The 19,654-nt window shown below is 38.2% G+C and overlaps 1 protein-coding gene across 1 annotated transcript in view; it reads right to left on the reverse strand.

The window, feature by feature from the left end:
• Nucleotides 1-2,229: 2,229 nt before the first annotated feature.
• HTR1F (5-hydroxytryptamine receptor 1F) overlaps nucleotides 2,230-19,654 on the reverse strand; it is a gene marked incomplete at its 3' end in the record, with an annotated part of 97,575 nt that continues 80,150 nt past the window's right edge. Inside the window, exon 2 of the mRNA XM_079766963.1 lies at nucleotides 2,230-3,371. Within this exon, the coding sequence (XP_079623089.1) occupies nucleotides 2,230-3,348 (1,119 nt within the window). The 5' untranslated portion in view covers nucleotides 3,349-3,371. The remainder of the gene's footprint in view (nucleotides 3,372-19,654) is intronic.

The raw sequence follows: 19,654 nt of genomic DNA on the forward strand, positions 1-19,654 counted from the left end.
GTAGAATAATTAATTGGGAGGTATATACATATGTAATTATCATTTTAATATATATATGTGTATATATATATTAAAATGATAATTACATATGTAATATATATATATACTAGTGGCCTGGTGCATGAAATCATGCATGGGGGGGGAGGGGGTATGTTCCTCAGCCTGGCCTGCACCCTCTCCAATATGGTACCCCTCGAAGGATGTCCTACTGCCAGTTTACAGGGATTGGGCCTAAACCAGCAGTTGGACATCCCTCTCACAATCCAGGACTGCTGGCTTCAGCCACTCACCTGCCTGCCTGCCTGCCTGATTGCCCCTAACCACTCTGCCTGCCGGCCTGCTCTCCCTCAACTGCCCCTCGCCGCCAGCCTGCTCGCCCCCAAATGCCCTCCCCCCCCGCCAGCCTGATCACCCCCAACTGCCCCCCTTGCTGGCCTGCTCACCTCCAACTGCCCCCCCTGCTGGCCTGCTCACCCCAACCTTCCCTCCCCACTGGCCTGCTAACCCTCAACTGCCCCCCTGCTGGCCTGCTCACTCCAAACTGCCCCCTCCCTGCTGTCCTGATCACCTCTAACTGACCCCCACTGATGGCCTGCTCACCCCCAACTGGCCCCTCTGCTGGTCTGCTTATCCCCAATGGCCTCTGCTGTCCCATCCTGGCCTGATCACTCCCTGGCAACCCAAGGTCCCAGCCCCTCCTTTTTTTCTTTTTTCAGCACCTCCTTGAGCAGAGGCCAGGGCCAGCTGGAAGCAAGTATCTAGGACTTATTTATCTTCTATAATTGAAACTTTGTAGCCTTGAGCAGAGGCCAGGGCGGGACAGGGCGGACAGGAAGCTTGGCTTCCTCCATTGCCGGGGAACCCAAGCCTCCTGCTTGCTCCAGCTTCGTGGCTGGCTGCCATCTTGGTTGGGTTAATTTGCATACTCGCTCCTGATTGGTTGGAGGGCATGGCTTGATGTAGCAGAGTGATGGTTAATTTGCATGTCTCTCTTTTATTAGTGTAGTTATTTATAATGATAAGGAGTATCTGCTTATTCATGTCTATCAATTGAAAACTAGATTTTTTTTAAGTCAGTGAAAAGTTCTAAAAGTTTCTATTACATTCTCTCTAATAAAAAGAAAATAATGTTTAAATATAAGGTATGGAACTGCTGAAGTATAAAGGCTCATGAGCATTTTAGTTAGCAATTGAGCTTATTAACATGAACAGAAAGGAAATATATTTTACATTCTTAAAAAGACATTATGAGTATAATAACTATGGTGAGTAGCCTAGGGTACTTAGTGCCTTACATTTGATTCTTAAATAAACATGTGTAAGTATAACATCTCTCCCTGACCTCCCCACCTTTTCCCCTTGAGTTATTGCTACTTAGAGTAAGGCTTTGATTTCAAATGTTGGTAACGGATGATTGACAGACAGACAACAGTGTGGTGATTGTGGGGCCAAGGGCAGTGGATGGAAGTGGAAGAAGGTATAGGGGAATATATGGTGATGAAAAAAAATTAAATTAAGTTAAATTAAAAATACTCTAGGAATTCATATGAAACAAAAAGAATATGTAAAATATGCATAAGTTCAGTATCTAAAATTATTTTGCAGTACCTAACTCACTTTATGATTAGTCTACTATCTAAATACAGAGACATTCTCTATCTCTAACTTTTACATTTCCTCCAGTCATACTAAGAGTCCTTGGTAACTCCTTCCCCTCTGTCCTATTGCCCACGGTAAGATGGACAGGGAACAAGAGTGGCTAGGTAGGAGAAAGATGTGCTTTGTGGTGAATTATATATTTTTAATAAAATAATTGAATTATATAATAAAACAGTAGGATTCTATAGACATTATGAAAGGAGATATGTTGTTAATTGAACACTCTTCTGTAATTTTTGTAAGACATAAATCTGGAAAACTACTGTTATTAATAATATATGTATATATATATTTCCAGTTAGCTTTTTAGGAACATTGCATAGGCAAAGCAAAATACTGCTTATAAACAATAAATTATTTTCTAATTTTGAGTACTCTAGGATGATAGTCAAAAGTAATATTTTTATATTAATAAATTTAATATTCTTGCTGCTATTAAAATACAAATTAGTCTTATCATTTTAATTTATTTCCTTCTAAAAGTTTAAATGCTTTATCATTTAGCATTCACTTAGTTACTTCACCTCCAAAAGAATAATCACAACCTTTTAATAATAAACCTTTTTTAAACTAACATCGACATCGTACAAGTTTTTGGAATGCTTTCTTAAAATCTTCATTAAAGATTGTATAAATCAGTGGATTTATAAGGGAATTGAGATATCCAAGCCATGCCAAAAAATTTGACATTTCTTCAGAAATTTTACACTTTTCACAGACATTAACAACCAATTCTTTTACAAAAAAAGGAAGCCAACATATGACAAATGCACCCAAAATTAATCCCAAAGTAGTGGCTGCTTTGCGTTCTCTTGTTCCTGAGATCTTTTGCCTTCTCCAAGATTTCTCATGCTTGAATTCAGACCTGGGACTTTTCACTGTGCTATGAATTTTATCAAAGTCTGTTGATGGATCAGATAAAGACTTTTCTAGCATGTAGGTTGTGGAGACCAGTCTGGTGCTTTTCTCACCACTCTCCAAAAGAACTTGACCATTCAGCTCCTCCTTGACAATCCTACTGGCTTGCCTCTTGTGGTATAACGTCTTTGCTGCTTTATATATTTTGTAGTAGAGGATCAAAATCAATGTCAATGGGATGTAGAAAGCTCCAAATGTTGAGTAAATGGTGGAAACAATGTGGTCGTGTTTGATGATGCATTCATCATCTCTACTAGTTCCTTGGTGCCTCCAGAACAGAGGAGGCATAGAGATAAAAACAGATATAATCCAAACTACTGTAATCATAATGCCAGCATTCTTGGGAGTCCTTTTCCTGGCATACTCGACAGCATCTGTGATTGCCCGATACCGATCCAGAGCTATAGCAGAGAGATGCAAGATGGAGCACGTGCAGCATGTAATGTCAACGCTCAGCCAAATGTCACAGACCACTTGCCCCATAATCCAGCTCTCTTTCACAATGTACACAATGCTGAAAGGCATCACCAGGACAGCTACAAGAAAATCTGTAACTGCCAGGGAGCAAATTAAATAGTTGGCTGGGTGGTGCAACTTCCGGGTCACTATAATTGCAGCGATCACAAGAGAGTTGATGGTGGTTGTCATCAGCGCCAGCCCAGAGAGAGTGAGGGACACCAGAATCTTGGATGGCATTCTGTTTAATAGTTCTTCTGAGGTCAAATTTTGATCAGATGAGTTTAAGAAATCCATTTCTTTGTTTGAGAACATTAATACAGCTGAAAAATAGGTATCTGTAACAAAGGAGGGGAAAAACAGTTCAGAGAAAGCTTTAAATATTTTTCTCTTCGTTTCAGAATAAATTTTAAAAAGTATATGTGTATGTTTTTCCAAAACATTCTATAGATTAAAAAAATGAGTTGAGATCACTCATTTTCTTTTTTATTAAATTTAATTTAAGAAACCAATGAGTAACTTTCAAAACATTCCTTGAAATACAGCTCAAATAAAATAATTTTTATGAGTAAACTAAACTATTATTCAGTAAAATCTCTACCATTATAGAATTGCATTAAAAACCTGTATTAATCCTAGCTATGATTTTCTCTGTTTGTGCCAGAAAAAGTTTAAAAGCACATGTCATTAATATTTATTTGTGCATTACATAAGAAAATATTATTTTAAAGGCAGTATTTAAAATCACAAACAATCTTGAACTTAATTCAAAATTACATTAAGGACATTATTGATGGGTTTACGAAGACTAAAGGAAAATTCAATGCATTTTATGTCATAATATAAAGGTTATAAAAAGAAAATTAAACAAAAATAAAGTATTTTTAGTATCTCTCTAGCATTCAGTGATTATTTTATGAAATAAGTAAAACATCAGAGTGTTCAGTAGTCTTTGTGGTTAGAAGTAGTTAATTTAGTTTAAAATGAAATAAAATTAGATACAGTTAAATAACCGAACAACACTGCCCATTATTACAGTAACACATCTGACCAAATAACCCACCTACTAAGGTGAATGTGACAGTAAGGAGAGCTCAGCATGACACACACCCTGAAGTGGAAATTATTCTTTTCTACAAATCACAATTATAATAACCATGTAACCTTACTTTTGAAAGAAGACCCTCTAAACTGGCTTATGTTTTTTGATTCAGTACATGGTATTATTTAATTACAAGTTAAATAAGAGCAATAAGAATGTAATAAAATAAGAATAATTATTTTTATAAGAATTTTTTTTGCATTTACCCTTCTCTCCTTCTTGAATAATTCTTTATCAGCTGCCTAGATCTTAGGAAGAGACAGAAAGAACATGAAAATCTGAAACTTTATTCTTACTTATAACTAATAATAATTTTACCTCCATATTCCTTAAATAATTTTTTACTTTAAATAGTTATGTTTCATTTGTTGGAACTAATAGAACAATAATTTAAAATACTGATAGTTTTATATCAAGTGCTTTCTTTGAAGTGTGTTTGTATTATAAAACATTGGCGTGCAGCATATTTTATATTCTGCTTGTATTTGGTTTATCAGCATCGCATTTAATTTTTATTTTCTCATATTTATTTAAGGCAGGTTCTGATGGCTTCTCCTAAGCAAATTGAGGGGCAGAAGAAATTTGAAACCTACTACCTGGAAAATGAGTATTTCTGCGGTGTGTAATTGAAAAGGAGTTGTATATCTACATTATAATTTATATCAACACTTACCTGTTTTTAAAAGGTAAGACAACTCCAGATGAAGATTGGAGGCTGTTATAATAATGTAACCCCTCTAATGTATGAAATAATTATTGTGTGAAATGTTTGCTGTATGGAAACCCCCGATACTCTGTAACTTCGAAAATTAATGAACACCCCACTATCTTGATGTAAAAGCTCTGAGCCCTTAAAGTGTAAACGCCCTGCTCCCTGCATAAGGCACACCGTCTGGCCCACACTGATAAGGACACAACTTGTTTACCACGGTCTATATAACCTATATAACCCTGAGACTGTCTTCAGTTGAGGTGTCCTGCCCGATAAGAGGAGGATTCCATGTCGCTCTGAGAGATAAGCCCTGACTGCTCTGGTGTGTGAGCCTGAACCAACTGCAGCCGCCTGCCTGTCTCTGTTTTCGTCATCTGTCCTTCAGTGTGCATCGCCGGGTGGCCTTTGCTGGAGCCTAGGACCCACTAGGAATCCTACCTAATAAAATAGTAATATGCAAATTGACCGCACCTTCGCTACGCCCAAGCCACGCCCACCATCCAAAGCCACGCCCACCAGCCAATCAGGGTGAGTATGCAAAGTACCCAACAAAGATGGCGGTTAATTTGCATACACTGAGGGAGGGAGGAGTGAAGACAAGACAACTTAGAAGGAAGACGGAGGAAAAGCGGAAAGCAAGATGGCTGCCAGAGGGAAAGCCGGGGCAGGGTGGGGCGGGGCAGGGCGGAGTGGGGCGGAGCAGGGCGGGTGGCAGCGGCACGCGGGTGCAGGCAAGGCGGCCGCAACAGCGGCGGCAGCGGCAGCGCATGCGGCCGTAGCGGCCGCTTGCAGGATTTTTCCTGCAAATGGGCTACTAGTAGGTAAATAAACCCTGTGTGATTGCATACTAATTCTGTCTTGTGTGTCATGTGTTCCGGTTCGGCTCAGCTGTCTAGACATTGAAGCACCAGGGGATAGGCCGTTATTGCTGACCTCTGGTCACCTGCGTCTGTCCCACTAAGTCTAGACAGATAATCAATTAATTGGGGCATAATTGGGACAGAGGCTCAAGTTTCCTTTGCAATTCTAAGCCAATTGTTCTGGAATTTAGTTTGCTTCAGAATCACCAGGAGGGCTTGGTAAAACACAGATGACTTGGTCCAAGTCTCTGGAGTTTGAAATTTAGTAAATCTGGGGCAGGGAGCCCAGATTTGCATTTCTAACAGGAGCCCAGGTGATGCTGCTGCTGCTGGTCCCGGAAGTCAGGTGGGTGTAGGGTAATCAATCTGGTTGTTCCTCAGCCATTTGTTAATCCTTTCACTGCTGCAGCATCTATGAATTCCTCTCATTGACAGCAGCTCTGACATTTCTACTGTACAACTTTCTCAGCGTCTCTCTTTCTCACATTCCTAACTTACTTCTTGGAGTATCTCAAATAAACCATCTTACTCCTACTTCTGATGGCTCCCTATTTTTTTTTTTTTTTTGAGGTCTTAGGGCAGCTCTTGGACCTCCTGCTCTAGGCCTTTTAACTCCCTTCTCCCCACGTCATTTACACTCTTTTCCGCCTGTAGGAGTTATGCCATATGACCCTATTTCCTAAAACAATATTGGATCTCAGGTCCTGAGGCATAATGGTGTGCTTATCAGCACCATCAGAACTGTCATGAAAATCCTTGATATATGCTTTCAATATCAGTGGACCTCACAGTCTTTAGCTGTCTTCCCTAGAAACATCTCCGGGGTGGGCGTGAGGGGTCAGTGGTCAGTGGTGAAATGCTCACTCCAAAGCCATTTAGACATTTTGGAAACATGGTAGATTAATTAATTTCTACCTTCCTTCCAATTTTACCCCCATTTTCCCATCATAACATTTGCACTATGTATTCAATAAAAGGGCTAAATATTTTCTTAATTGGTTAATTCTTTTGCTAGATTATTTAGCATTATGAGAATTCATTTAAAAGTGCTGATATTTCCCATGTTATAAGCAAAAATAACTTTCCACTTTAATTTTCCTGATAATTTTGGCACACAAGCCTCTTTAAGAGATAATCTTCAAATTACATTTTGAATAGAATATTAAAAAAGAGAAACTGAAAATAGTTCTGTGTGTTTCCATAATAAAACATAATTCTGTAGGAAAAAGGACCAGCTTATAATAAGAAAGTAAATTATTTAATAATTCAACTTATTTCTCTAAGCATCACACTGTAGCATTCAAATTAAGTTCAATAAAATGGTATTTAGTATTAAGGAAAAAAATAAAAATGTGTCACATAAATTCTATTACAGTTTATAAGAAATCTTTTCATTATTAAATTTAGAAAAATTAATCTGATAGTGTATTTATAGAAAACAAAGAAAATAGGAAAACAAATGCAGCCAGTTGCAATTGGGTTTCTTTACCTTTTTGTCTTATTTTTCTTGCCACTTACAATTAGAAGTTCAATAAATAATGTACCATTATTAATTCAAACACAGCCTGCAATCAGATTTGTTCCTATTCCTTTACAGCTAAAGTTCCCACGGTGAGTCCTCATGGTGCTAGGGACCACCTCTGGGTTACTGAACATAGGCAATGTCACTCAAGTTTCTCCTACCCTTAAAACATAGATTGTATTCTGTGTTTTGAATGTCTTCATCGAATAAGAGCCAGGATTACTCTTTAAGTAGAGCCTGTAGTCCCATTGACTATATGTAGCCCCTTTGATAATAATACAGAGAGAAAAACTTCACAGGATTTACTCAGCATGAATAATTGCCAATTTATTTTACTAGCTACATGATACATTTTACTCCTCTGCTTATATACATTAAAAAAATCTAATGTTAATTTATATTCAGTTGTCTTTATTTTAATGTCCAATTATGTTGTTCCTGTTCAGGTTAAACTATAAGCTCCTAGTTTAACTTACTTTAGATTATAAAGACTTGGAGGGGTTCATACACACATAGTTTTATTAATAACATGAAAGTAACATTCAGTTCTCTCAAGAACTCATGAGAACCTACAAAGTTGGCTGCTCCAATTAGAATAACAATAATACTTGTCTTTTCTGAGTTTCTATTTCTCCAGGGATGTTAACTGTTTTAATGTATTAGCCCACTTAATTGTCAGTGCTAATCTATAAGATAGGTACAGTTATTTTCTCCCATTCCACAGGTAAGAAAAATGAAATATAGAGGTTTAATTAATGTTTCTACAATAATAATATAACTGACTGGTGGAACAAACCATTTTACTGTCTGTGAAAGAGTTGTTACTTTACTTAATAACTCTTCTAGTATTGAGGTCGATAAAGTAACTAAAATTTTTTATGTAAAATATTGTCACAGAGTAAGAATTGTATTCAAATGGAGGCAAGTATCCAATAGAATGAACTGTTTATTTCTTTCTGGGAATGTTTAAGATAATGAGCAGGTTTAAATGTATATATTGATGTTCAAATTATAATGGTAGAAATGTGTTCATAGAGTTTTCAAACATCTTTTATTGCTTTTTCAATTCTGAGACTTCCAATGTCCTTATTATATTTCTACTAGAGGCCCAGTGCACGAAATTCGTGCATGGGTGTGTGTGTGTGTGTGTGTGTGTGTGTGTGTGTGTGTGTGTGTCCCTCAGCCCAGCCTGAACCCTTCCAATCTCGGACATCCCTCTCACAATCCAGGACTGCTGGCTCCCAACTGCTTGCCTGCCTGCCTTCCTAATTGCCCCTAACCACTTCTGCCTGCCAGCCTGATCACCCCCTAATCACTCCCCTGCCAGCCTGATTGATGCCTAACTGCTCCCCTGCCAGCCTGATTGCCCCTAACTGCCCTCCCCTGCAGGCCTGGTCACCCCTAACTGCCCTCCCCTGCAGGTCTGGTCTCCCTAACTGCTCTCCCCTGCAGGCCTGGTCTCCCTAACTGCTCTCCCCTGCAGGCCTGGTCCCCCCCAACTGCTCTCCCCTGCAGGCCTGGGTCCTCCCAACTGCCTTCCCCTGCTGGCCATCTTGTGGTGGCCATCTTGTGTCCACATGGGGGCAGCCATCTTGTGTGTTGGAGTGATGATCAATTTGCATATTACTCCTTTATTAGATAAGATGCTCCCATTTACTTAAGAACTATTTATTGAGTGCTATTTATGTGCTGATTAATTTTCTAGTTGTAAAAAAAAAAAAAAGCAAACAAAAGCAAACTCCACCAAACAAGCAAACAAACCTATTCAGGGACAAAATTTCAAAATAATACCTTGTACTTGTCTTTAAGATACTAGGTGTTTATGAAAGAAGTTAAACACGTACTTATAGTATAGTCACAATGCAATAAGGGCATTAGAGAGTATGTATAAAGTGTCTTAGAAATACTGGTGAGGAAGAATTAATCATACTGTGGTGAAACAGTGAACGCTGTTCTAGTAGAGGATAAAGTATGGGCAAAAGCAGAGGCATGAAGGCAGGATGCGTTAGACACATGAAGTAAGTAGTATGATGTGGGTCCTGCAAAGGCACAGCAGCACCAAGGAAGGGAGGAGTGAAAATTACCTAGGACGACAATGAAGGTCCTGGCATAAGAATGCTGGATTTTCTTTTCCAGGCAATAAGAAGTTTTCAACATGTTTAAGAAGGTAAGTGAAAGGATAGGATCTGTGTTTCGGCAGAGTGAGTTTTGCAAGTATAGTAATACAGCTTGAAGAGAGTTGTGCCACTGCTTTAGGGAGGAAGCTTAAGCAAAAAGATTATAGAGAACTGTTAAAGATGTAGCTGAAATGAGAACCTTAGAAGGTCATTGGAATAAAATTGATCTAAGTTTTGTTATCTTCCATCAGTGCTCTAAAATTAGAGATTTATTCCCAGAGAAAAAGATAATTGAATTAATTCTGGATAGGATCAGGAATCAGGATGCAGACTGGGGCCAAGGGAAGATGCTGGTGATGATGCTGGGTCAATGGTAGTTTCAGAAAGGGGCAGATCAGAGAGGGAAATTTAATGAGGAAACATGCCAGGGTTGGGTAAATGGAGGCCTTGATGAGGTAAGGAGCAGGTATAATGCAGGCTTAGGTAATGTGCAAAGATTAAAAAAAAAAAAGGGAGAGGTTGCAGTTACATTCAGAGTCTGGGATTGCAGTTTCAAATTTAAGAAGTGATTTGAGGGCTAGGGTGTGAAAATGTTAAGAATTGCTCAAACTCCTTCAGCCCAGCGAAGATGTGCTTACAGAGAGCAATGTGGGTCTTCACAAGGCTTTGCAGCACTTCTGAAGTCAAAGGAACGTGGCTCACATTTTCCATGTATATGAATAGATTTTCTTTATCTACTTTGTTATCACTGCCTTCTATATCTAATCTTCAAGTCTCCTGAACTCTAGGTTTTGATGTACCCTACTCAGATTTGTCAACTGAACTGCCTTTTTGGCTTTGGATACCCATTCCTTCTTGTCACATCTTGCTTCAACTCTACCCATCAACTTAGGTGAGGTGTCTGTTATTCCCAGATGGCTGACCAAGTTTCATTCTCACCTGTAGGATTATCATTCCCCTGGATTGTCTACTGGCTGCAATAATTCCCATTTCTCTCATATTCAAAATGCATTCACCTTGTTTCCTGGCTGCCCAAGACTCATCCAATCATGGCACAGTCTCAGAGCCCATAATCTTGTGTTTTGCATGAGATCAAGAAGCAGATGAGGCTCTTTGAGGCTGCAGTGCCTCTTGATTCAGAGACCTGTGAACTAAAAAAACACACACAAGTTATCTGTTCCCTAGTTCCTAACATATAATGATCTGTCAGGGATAGGATACTTGTACTAGACATCTCCTTTCAAAAATATTAGGAAAATAGAGGCGCATGGTGGCCACTCATCTGAAATTCACCCAGACAAATGTCAGAGAGCTCTACTAGGAGGGTTAGAAATTCACCTTCAAATAGGCCCACTTCTGCTCCCTAATTTGGTTGTCTAATCCACTGTGCTCTGTGGCTCTCGAAGCCTCTCTCTGGACTGTTGACTCTGCTCTCAGAGAGGTCCTGTGTTTTCTGTGAGAAGTAGTCTACATTACAGCTAAGTAGACTCCTCAGCTTGTGTTCTGCCTATAAAAATCATTTTATTTTGAACTCTGCCCTTTGATTCAAGTCAGTATAATTCTCTTAAAAACTTTGTATTTCCCTGTAAATCTCATTGGAAGTCACGATATGTCCCAAAAAGTCACATGCATAATTTTCAAGACAGACTTTTGTCTATTTTGCAAAGAATATTAGGGCTATGGGCTATATGATTAAGAATCTTAGAAGTGATTCCAAAATGGTGGCAGAGTAAGTGGAAGCTACACTGACATTCTCCCAGGACCAAACTGGAAATACAATTAAAATACAGAAAAACCATCCTGAATAATCAACTGAAGACTAGCTGAGAGAACCCTGATAACTGAGGACAGAAAGTAGAGACCACACAGAGACTGGTAGGAAGTGCAGAGGTACGAAAGGGCTGGCTGAGCTCCTACAGACAGCAGCTGAAGTTATGGAGGAATATCTCAGCTGTGGGGGGTTCCAATTGAGAATTCTGGTGTCTAAACCCCAGGCTTGATTCCCCAGCCTAGAGCACCAGAACTAAGAAAGGTGCCCACATAATATCTGGCTGAAAAAGCAAAAGGATTGCTGTCTGCCAGGGGCAGACAGCTTGAAATGCAGGAACCCTCTTAAAGGGCTAATGCACAAAATTTCGTGTGCAGCCACACACCTTGGGTTCCAGCTGAGAGAGGGCTGAGTGGACTGGAGCTGTGTGAGCAGAATCTGGGCTTGGGGGCTCTGGGATTGGAGCTTGGAGGGCTGATACCCGGTTTCCTGTGCTAAGCCATTCCCTCACACTGCAGAGGACATCTTTTTCCAGTGAACCTTTGGTATCCAAGCAGTTTTGTCTGGGGGAAGGCAGTTGCCCTACCCTGTTGGAGGACCTCTCAACCCCACCCTGCAGTTGATAACCTGAGGCTAATCAAAACTGAATGTCAATGGGACTATAGGCAGAGGTGGGAATAAGGAGGTTTTGAGTCTTTGATCTGATCCCACTCCTGGGGCTAAAAATAGCAGTCCCTGGTGCAGATCTTGGAGAGAGCCACAAGCAGTGGATTGCTGATAGCTCCAAAACGGGTACTCTGGGCCAGTCACAAACAACATCTGACTTTGTTCTGCACTAGAGATTGGGATTCATAGAGGATCTACGTAATACATAGACTCAACCCCAAACACACAACCAAAATGAGGAGACAAAACAAAAACAAAAACAGCCCCAATGAAAGAACAAGAGAATTCTCCAGAAGAGCTAAATGAAATGGAGATAAGAGATTTACCATACATAAAGTCAGAATAATGATGCAAAGATGCTCAACAGTTTGAGAAAAGTTATAGTAACTGAAGAATGACATAACACTAATAGAGAACACAGTGGAAGGAACACACAACAGATTAGGGGAAGCCAAGGATTGGATCAATGAATTAGAAGACAGGGTAGAAAAAAATCACTCAATCCAAGAACCAAAAAGAAAAATCAATTAATCAATAAGAGTACATGGCATTAACACAAAAACATGCATTTGGATCAGTGGAACAGAGCAGAAACCCATAAACCGACCCAAGCCATTTTGCTCAATTAATATTTGACAAAAGAGGCAAGAGCATACAATGGAGTCAAGACAGTCTCTTCAATGAATGGTGTTGGGAAAATTGGACAAATACATGCAAAAATATGAAACTAGATCACCAACTTACACCAGACAGAAGAATAAACTCAAAATGAACAAAAGACTTAAATGTAAGTCGGGAAACCACAAAAATCCAGATGAAACCATAGGCAGTAGAGTCTCAGACATCTCTTGTAGCAATATGTTTTTGGTTACATCTCCTAGGGCAAACAAAACAGAACAAAACAAAAACAAACAAACAAACAAACAAACAACTAAGGAGAAAATAAACAAATAGGACTACATCAAAATAAAAAGCTTCAGCACAGCAGAAGAAACCATCAACAAAATGAAAAAGGAGCTCACTGTATGGGAGAACATATTTGGCAATGATACATCTGATTATATCATATATATATATATATATATATATATATATATATATATATATGTATATATATATATGGACCCCCTATAATGTGACAAAAGAAAGACAAACAAATCAATTAAAATATGGGCAAAGGACCTAAATATACACTTCTTCAAAGTAGACAAACAGATATCCAAGAGACATATGAAAAAATGCTCAAAGTCACTGATCATCAGAAAGATGCAAATTGAAATGATAATGTTGTATCACTTCACAACTGTCAAAATGTATACCATCAACAAATCAACAAATGACAAGTGCTGGGGAGAATGTGGAGAAAAAGGAACCCTAGTACACTGCTGGTAGGAATGCAGACTGGTACAGCCATTATGAAAAACAGTATGGAGTTTCCTCAAAAAATTAAATATGGAACTTCCATTTGACCCAGTGTTCTCACTCCTAGGAATTTATGCTAAGAAACCCGAAACACCAATCAGAATGAATGTATGCACTCCTATGTTATAGCAGCACAATTTACAATAGAAAAAATCTGGAAATAGCCCAAGTACCCATCAGTAGATGAGTGGATAAAATAGCTGTGGTACATTTATACCATGAAATACTATGCAGCAGTAAAAAAGAAGAATCTCTTACCCTTTGAGACAGCATGGAGGGACCTGGAGAGTATCATGCTAAGTGAAATAAGTCAGCCAGAGAAAGACAAATATCACATTACCTCACTCATATGTGGAATGTAAATACCGTACTTTCCGGCGTATAAGACGACTGGGCGTATAAGATTTTCCTGGGTTAAAAAGTTGTTTTGTATGCTGGAAAATATGGTATATTGGACTATATTGATGGTATTAGATATAAAGGATTAGATATATTGGACTACTGTATTTTCTGGTGTATAAAATGACTTTTTAACCCAGGAAAATCTTATACGCCCAGTCGTCTTATATGCCGGAAAATACGGTAACAAAATAAACTAATGAACAGAGTGGATCCAGAGACATGTAAGCATGAACCAGAGTGCGGAATCTCGGAGGGAAGGTGGGAAAGAGTGGGTGGGTGGGCAGTAATCAACCAAAGACCTTGTATGCATAAAAGCATAACCCATGGACACATATAATAAGGTGGTGGAGGCCTGGGGTGGGGGGTAGGGGCAGACTTGAAGGGGTTAATGGGGGAAAAGGGGGAGATATGTAATACTTTCAATAATAAAGAATGATTAAAAAAACAAAACATACAAATAAATAAAAAATACCAAAACAGGAGTAGAGTTTATGTGAGCTGTGGGACAACATGAAACATAACAATATTCACATAATTGGAGTACCAGAAAGGGAATAAAGTGATCAAGGGATAGAGAATGATTTTGAAGACATAATGGAAGAAAAGTTCCCTAAACTGGTGAAAGAAAAAGTCACACAAGTTCAGGAAGCACAGAGAGCCCCAAGCAAGAAGAACCTAAACAAGGCCATGCCCAACACATCATAATTAAAATGCCAAAAATTAAAGACAAAGACAGAATCTTTTTTATTTTATTTTTTTATCTTTATTTTATTTTATTTTTTATCTTTATTTTATTTTATATTTTTTATCTTTTTTATTTTATTTTTTAATTTAGGATTTTTATTTTTATTTTTTTAATTTTAGATTTTATTTTTAAAATATACACTTAATTTTTTTAATAATTATCTTAAGTTTTACATATATCTCCCCGCCCCAAACTATTCCCACCCCGAGCAAGCCTCACCGCCCCAGTGGACAAAGACAGAATCTTAAAGGCAGCAAGAGAAAAGCAATTTTTCCCCTACAAAGGACCTCCCATGAGGCTGTCAGTTGATTTGTCATCAGAAACTCTACAGCTAGAAGAGAATGGCATTGAAGAACTCAAGGTAATGAAAAGCAAGGATCAGGAACCAGGATTACTATATCTTGCAAGGCTATCATTCAAAATAGATGGTGAAATAAAGTGCTTTCAAGAGAAAACATGGCTAATGGAGTTCGTCACCACCAAACCAGGACTTCAGGAAATGCTAAATGGATTGATGTAATGGGACTACATTTAAATAACAAGCCTCTGCACAATAAAAGAAACCATCAACAAAATGAAATGGGAGCCCACTCTATGGAAGAACATATTTGGCAATGATACATCTGATAAAGGGTTAAAATCCAAAATATATAAGGAACTCATACTTAACAAAAGGAAGACCAACAATCCAATTCAAAAATGGGCAAAGGACCTAAATAGACACTTCTCCAAAGTGGACATACAGATGGCCAAAAGACACAAGAAAAAATGCTCAAAGTCACTTGATCATCAGAGAGATGCAAATTAAAATGACAACGAAGTATCACCTCACACCTGTCACAATGGCTACCATCAACAAATCAACAAATGAGAAGTGCTGGTGAGGATGTGGAGAAATGGGAACTCTAGTACACTGCTGGTGGGAATGCAGACTGATACAGCCATTATGGAAAACAATATGAGTTTCCTCAAAAAATTAAATATGGAACTGCCATTTGACCCAGTGATTCCCACTTCTAGGAATATATCCTAAGAATCTTGAAACACCATTCAGAAAGAATGTATCAACCCCTGTGAATGTAGCAGCACAGTTTATATTATCTAAGATCTGGAAACAGCCCAAGGGCCCATCAGTAGATGAGTGGATGAAAAAGCTGTGGTACAATTATAGCATGGAATACAATGCATCAGTAATAAAAGAAAGATCTCTTACTCTTTGAGACAGCATAGAGGGACCTGGAGAATATTATGCTAAGTGAAATAAGTCAGTCAGAGAAAGACAAGTATCATATGATCTCACTCATATGTGGAATCTAAGTAACAAAATAAACTGATGAACAAAATAGATCCAGAGACATAGAAGCATAGAATAGACTGTGGAATCTCAGAGGGAAGGCAGCAGTGGGTGGGTGGGTGGGAAGAGATCCACGAAAGAACTTGTATGCTTATATACATAACCCATGTACACAGACAATAGGGTGATGAAGGCCTGGGGTGGGAGATGGGTACAGGCCAGAAAGGATCAATGGGGGGAAAAGGGGACATATATGATACTTTCAACATGAAAGATAAAAAAAAAAAGAATCTTAGAAGCTGTTCTGTGTATCTGAGAGGCTCTACTAGGCACTCTCTTAAACCTTTTTGACATCTCAATAAACAATTTTACTGCCATGCTCTTTTTAAAAAATTCTCAAGGATATGGACAGAGAGAGAGAGAGACAGAGGGAGGGAGAAAGAGAGAGAGAGAGAGGAGAGAAACATCAGTCAATTTGCCTTCCATATGCCCTCTGACTGGGGATGGAACCTGCACCCTAGGTATGTGCCCCGACTGGGAATTGAACTAGCAACCTTTTGGTTTACGGGATCCTCTTTGCCAGATTCACAAGTTCATCCAACAGATTTTATCTTTTAGATTATGGGAGACAACTCTCTTACAAATTGTTTTGTTACCACAAGACATACGTTGCCTTCTTTCTAGTCTCCAAGATTGTTTCATCACTTTCTCTCCAGACACTACTAACAGTTTGTTTACTAAGTCTCCTCATTGTTTTTTTCAGTCTCTCCAGGCCAATGCCATGTGTATTGATGCAGAGTTGACCAGAATGGGTTGTGCTGGATTATTTGCTGTCAGTTTGGCATCACTCTGGGCTTCCAATCCCTGCAATGTAAAGTGATGTAGGGCTATATTTCCCAGAATTCCCTTCTCTAAAGGAGGAGTCTGTGTGTAACTTAAAAAATGTTTCTATTGACTTTATTATTTTTTTTTTTTAAAGAGAGAGGAAGGGAGAGGGAGAGAGAGGAAAACATCAATGACAAGGAATCAAACTGGTAACCTCTCTGTGCATAGGTCAACGCACCACCAACTGAGCCACACCAGCCAGGACTCTCAGATATTTTTGAGAACTACAGCAGTTTTCAAGGAAAACTGGCTTTAGGCTGAGGTGCTCAATGTCTACTTTTTAAACTTTAGGTAGCAACTGGATTTTGACTTTAAATTAAAATTTGACTTTCCTGACCTTCTTTTCCTAGCATTTCCAACATTAATGTAAACTCCAATATCTTCTTTAAGTCCCTTTATTCCAGGAATATTTTGGGTGACTCTGTTGCCTTGACCAGTCCTAGACAAGGATCATGCTGTTAACGGTAATTGGAAACTAATAACTAACGTAGGTTTAACCAAATCTTAAAAATATTAAGCAAAATTTTCATTAAAACCATTAATGAAAGCAGCTCTAACCATTAAAGCATTAACTAGCTTTAACCAACCAAACCTTTAAAATATTTAGAAAGAAAAGAGCATGTTAAAGGAAATTTTACATATTCACACATTTCTTTGCTTGAATGTTCCTAGTTACTGTTTTCAAGAGATGGGTGCCGAGTAGTCTGTTACAGTTGGGAAAATAATTAATTGCAACGATGAAAATCTTAGGGAAAACTGCAGTACATTCAATGAGCACTGTGGAACTAGCACCTGTTATGGAAAAGGAAGCAAACACACACACACACACACACACACACACACACACACGCACACACACACGCACGCGCACAAACTCAGTATGCTGTCCTATTTCCTTTGACTGTGGCTGAAACTTCAAGAGGGTGGAAGCTGAGTACATGGGAGGAGGAGGAGAGGGGGACATGGAGAAATGGGGTTGTGAAGGCAGTCAGAACTGATGTGTATTCCTGAGAGTGAGACTTCAGCTTATTAGAAGACTATCAAGCACTGTGCATGAAACCCACAAGTGCTAGAGTTGAACAGAACTTCATTTGAAGCCTAGTCTTCCCCATCTACTAGTGTGGCCCAGGAAAGTCATTTCCACTTTCAAAGACTCATTATCTGTAAAGGGAAAGTAAAGAATCAAACCTTATAAGATGTTGTTGAAGATTAAAAATAAATCCCTTAGGTGCCTGGCAACCCGATAAGCTTGCTATTTATAGTTGTCATCTGTGGTATGGAGGTAGCAACCTCTGCCTTCAGGATTATTAAAAAATTAAAGTACCATAGGTCTATCAGGGTAAAAAATATTACTTTAATTTTTACCTCAGTCAACATTTTATAGTACCATCATTGTCTAATACCAAGTTTTCTAACTCCTTTTTAAGAACGTGGTGGTGGGAGGAAACACATACAATTACCATAAATGATGACATACTTTTAGTCTCTCAATATTTGAATTAAAATGGAAAACAGGTAATATGTTAGCAAGTTATAGATGGAAATTTTGAAAGAACATTTTCATGATCTTTCCTTCTTTGCCTAACATTCCTTTTCTTTGAGTATTCAGTAAGACAAGTAGTTCACTCCATGGTGACACTGGATACAATCTATAATATCTATAATAATAAAAGTGTAATATGTTAATTAGACCAGACAGCCGAACAACTTTCCGTAAGGACGAAGCCAGTGCTGCGAAGGCCAAGGCAAGCCGCGTGGCTGTGAGGGTCGAGCCCCTTGCATGAATTTCGTGCATCAGGCCTCTAGTAATGTAATAATGTCTTATGTAAGTACAGGCAGTCCTCGAGTTACGTCGGACTCGATGTATGTTGTTTCGTGGTTACATTGCCATCTCCCATTTACAGTATTTATAAAAGAAATAGTTCCGTCATTTGATGTATGTACATATGTGCTTTATGTTTTTTATTCTTTATTTACCACAAGTAAAGGTCAGGAATTGTTATCTTTCTTTTAAATTTTTTTTACTGTTTTACTTCATTACTGCTGTGTACGTGCTCCACGTGAGTGACGTAGGTGCTTATGTAGGTGGGTTCCGATTTATGGCAAAAATCGCGTTATGTCACACCATAGGAATGTATCTCTGACATAACCCGAGGACCTACAGTAATTATCACCAGGAACTAGATTAAAAATCTGGAAATTCTGTACCCATACTGGAAAATTACTGAAAAAGTGACATTTGGCTATATACTAGAGGTGAAAATTATTTTTCAAAATTTCTTGCTAAGGGATGGAAAAAGATATTGCATGAAAATGGAAGCAAACAAAAAAGCTGGGTTAGCACTACTTATGTCAGACAAATAGACTTTAAAACAAAGGCTATATAACAAGAGACAAAGAAGGATCCACTTTTGGGTATTTTTCCAAAAAACCCACCACAAAATACTAATTTGAAAAGACATATGCATTCATATGTTCATTGCAGCATTATTTACAATAGCCGAGATATAGAATCAATCTAAATATCCATCAATAGATGAATGGATAAAGAAGAAATGGTTCATATATGAAATGGAATATTACCCAGTCATAAAAATGAATGAAATTTTGTCATCTGCAACAACAGGAATAGAGCTAGAGAATATTATGCTAAGTGAAATAAGTCAGAGAAAGACAATACCATAGGATTTCTCTTATATGTGGGATTTAAAAATAAAAAAATGAACAAACACAACAGAAACAAATTCATGGATACAGAGAACATTTTGATCGTAGCCATAGGTGATGGGTGAAAAAAGGGAAGAGATTAAGAAGTACAAAGTGGTAGTTACAAAAAGTCATTGGGATATAAAGTACAGCATAGGGAGTTTAATCAATAATATTGTAATAACTATGTATGGTGTCATATTTATCAGTATGATCACTTCGTAAGTCATATAAATGTCTAATCACTATGTTGTACATTGGAACCTAATATAATATTGTATCTCAACTGTAATTGAAAAATAAAAATTTTAAATTATTTCTAAAATTACTAGTAACAATATGATAAATATCTTAATTAGGCATTTTCTTAATCCAGAATAAAATATTAGATTAGACAGTCTATATAGAAATTTGGATTAG

The sequence above is a fragment of the Cnephaeus nilssonii genome (genome assembly GCF_951640355.1).
Source record: "Cnephaeus nilssonii genome assembly, chromosome: 3".
Lineage (NCBI taxonomy): Eukaryota > Metazoa > Chordata > Mammalia > Chiroptera > Vespertilionidae > Cnephaeus > Cnephaeus nilssonii.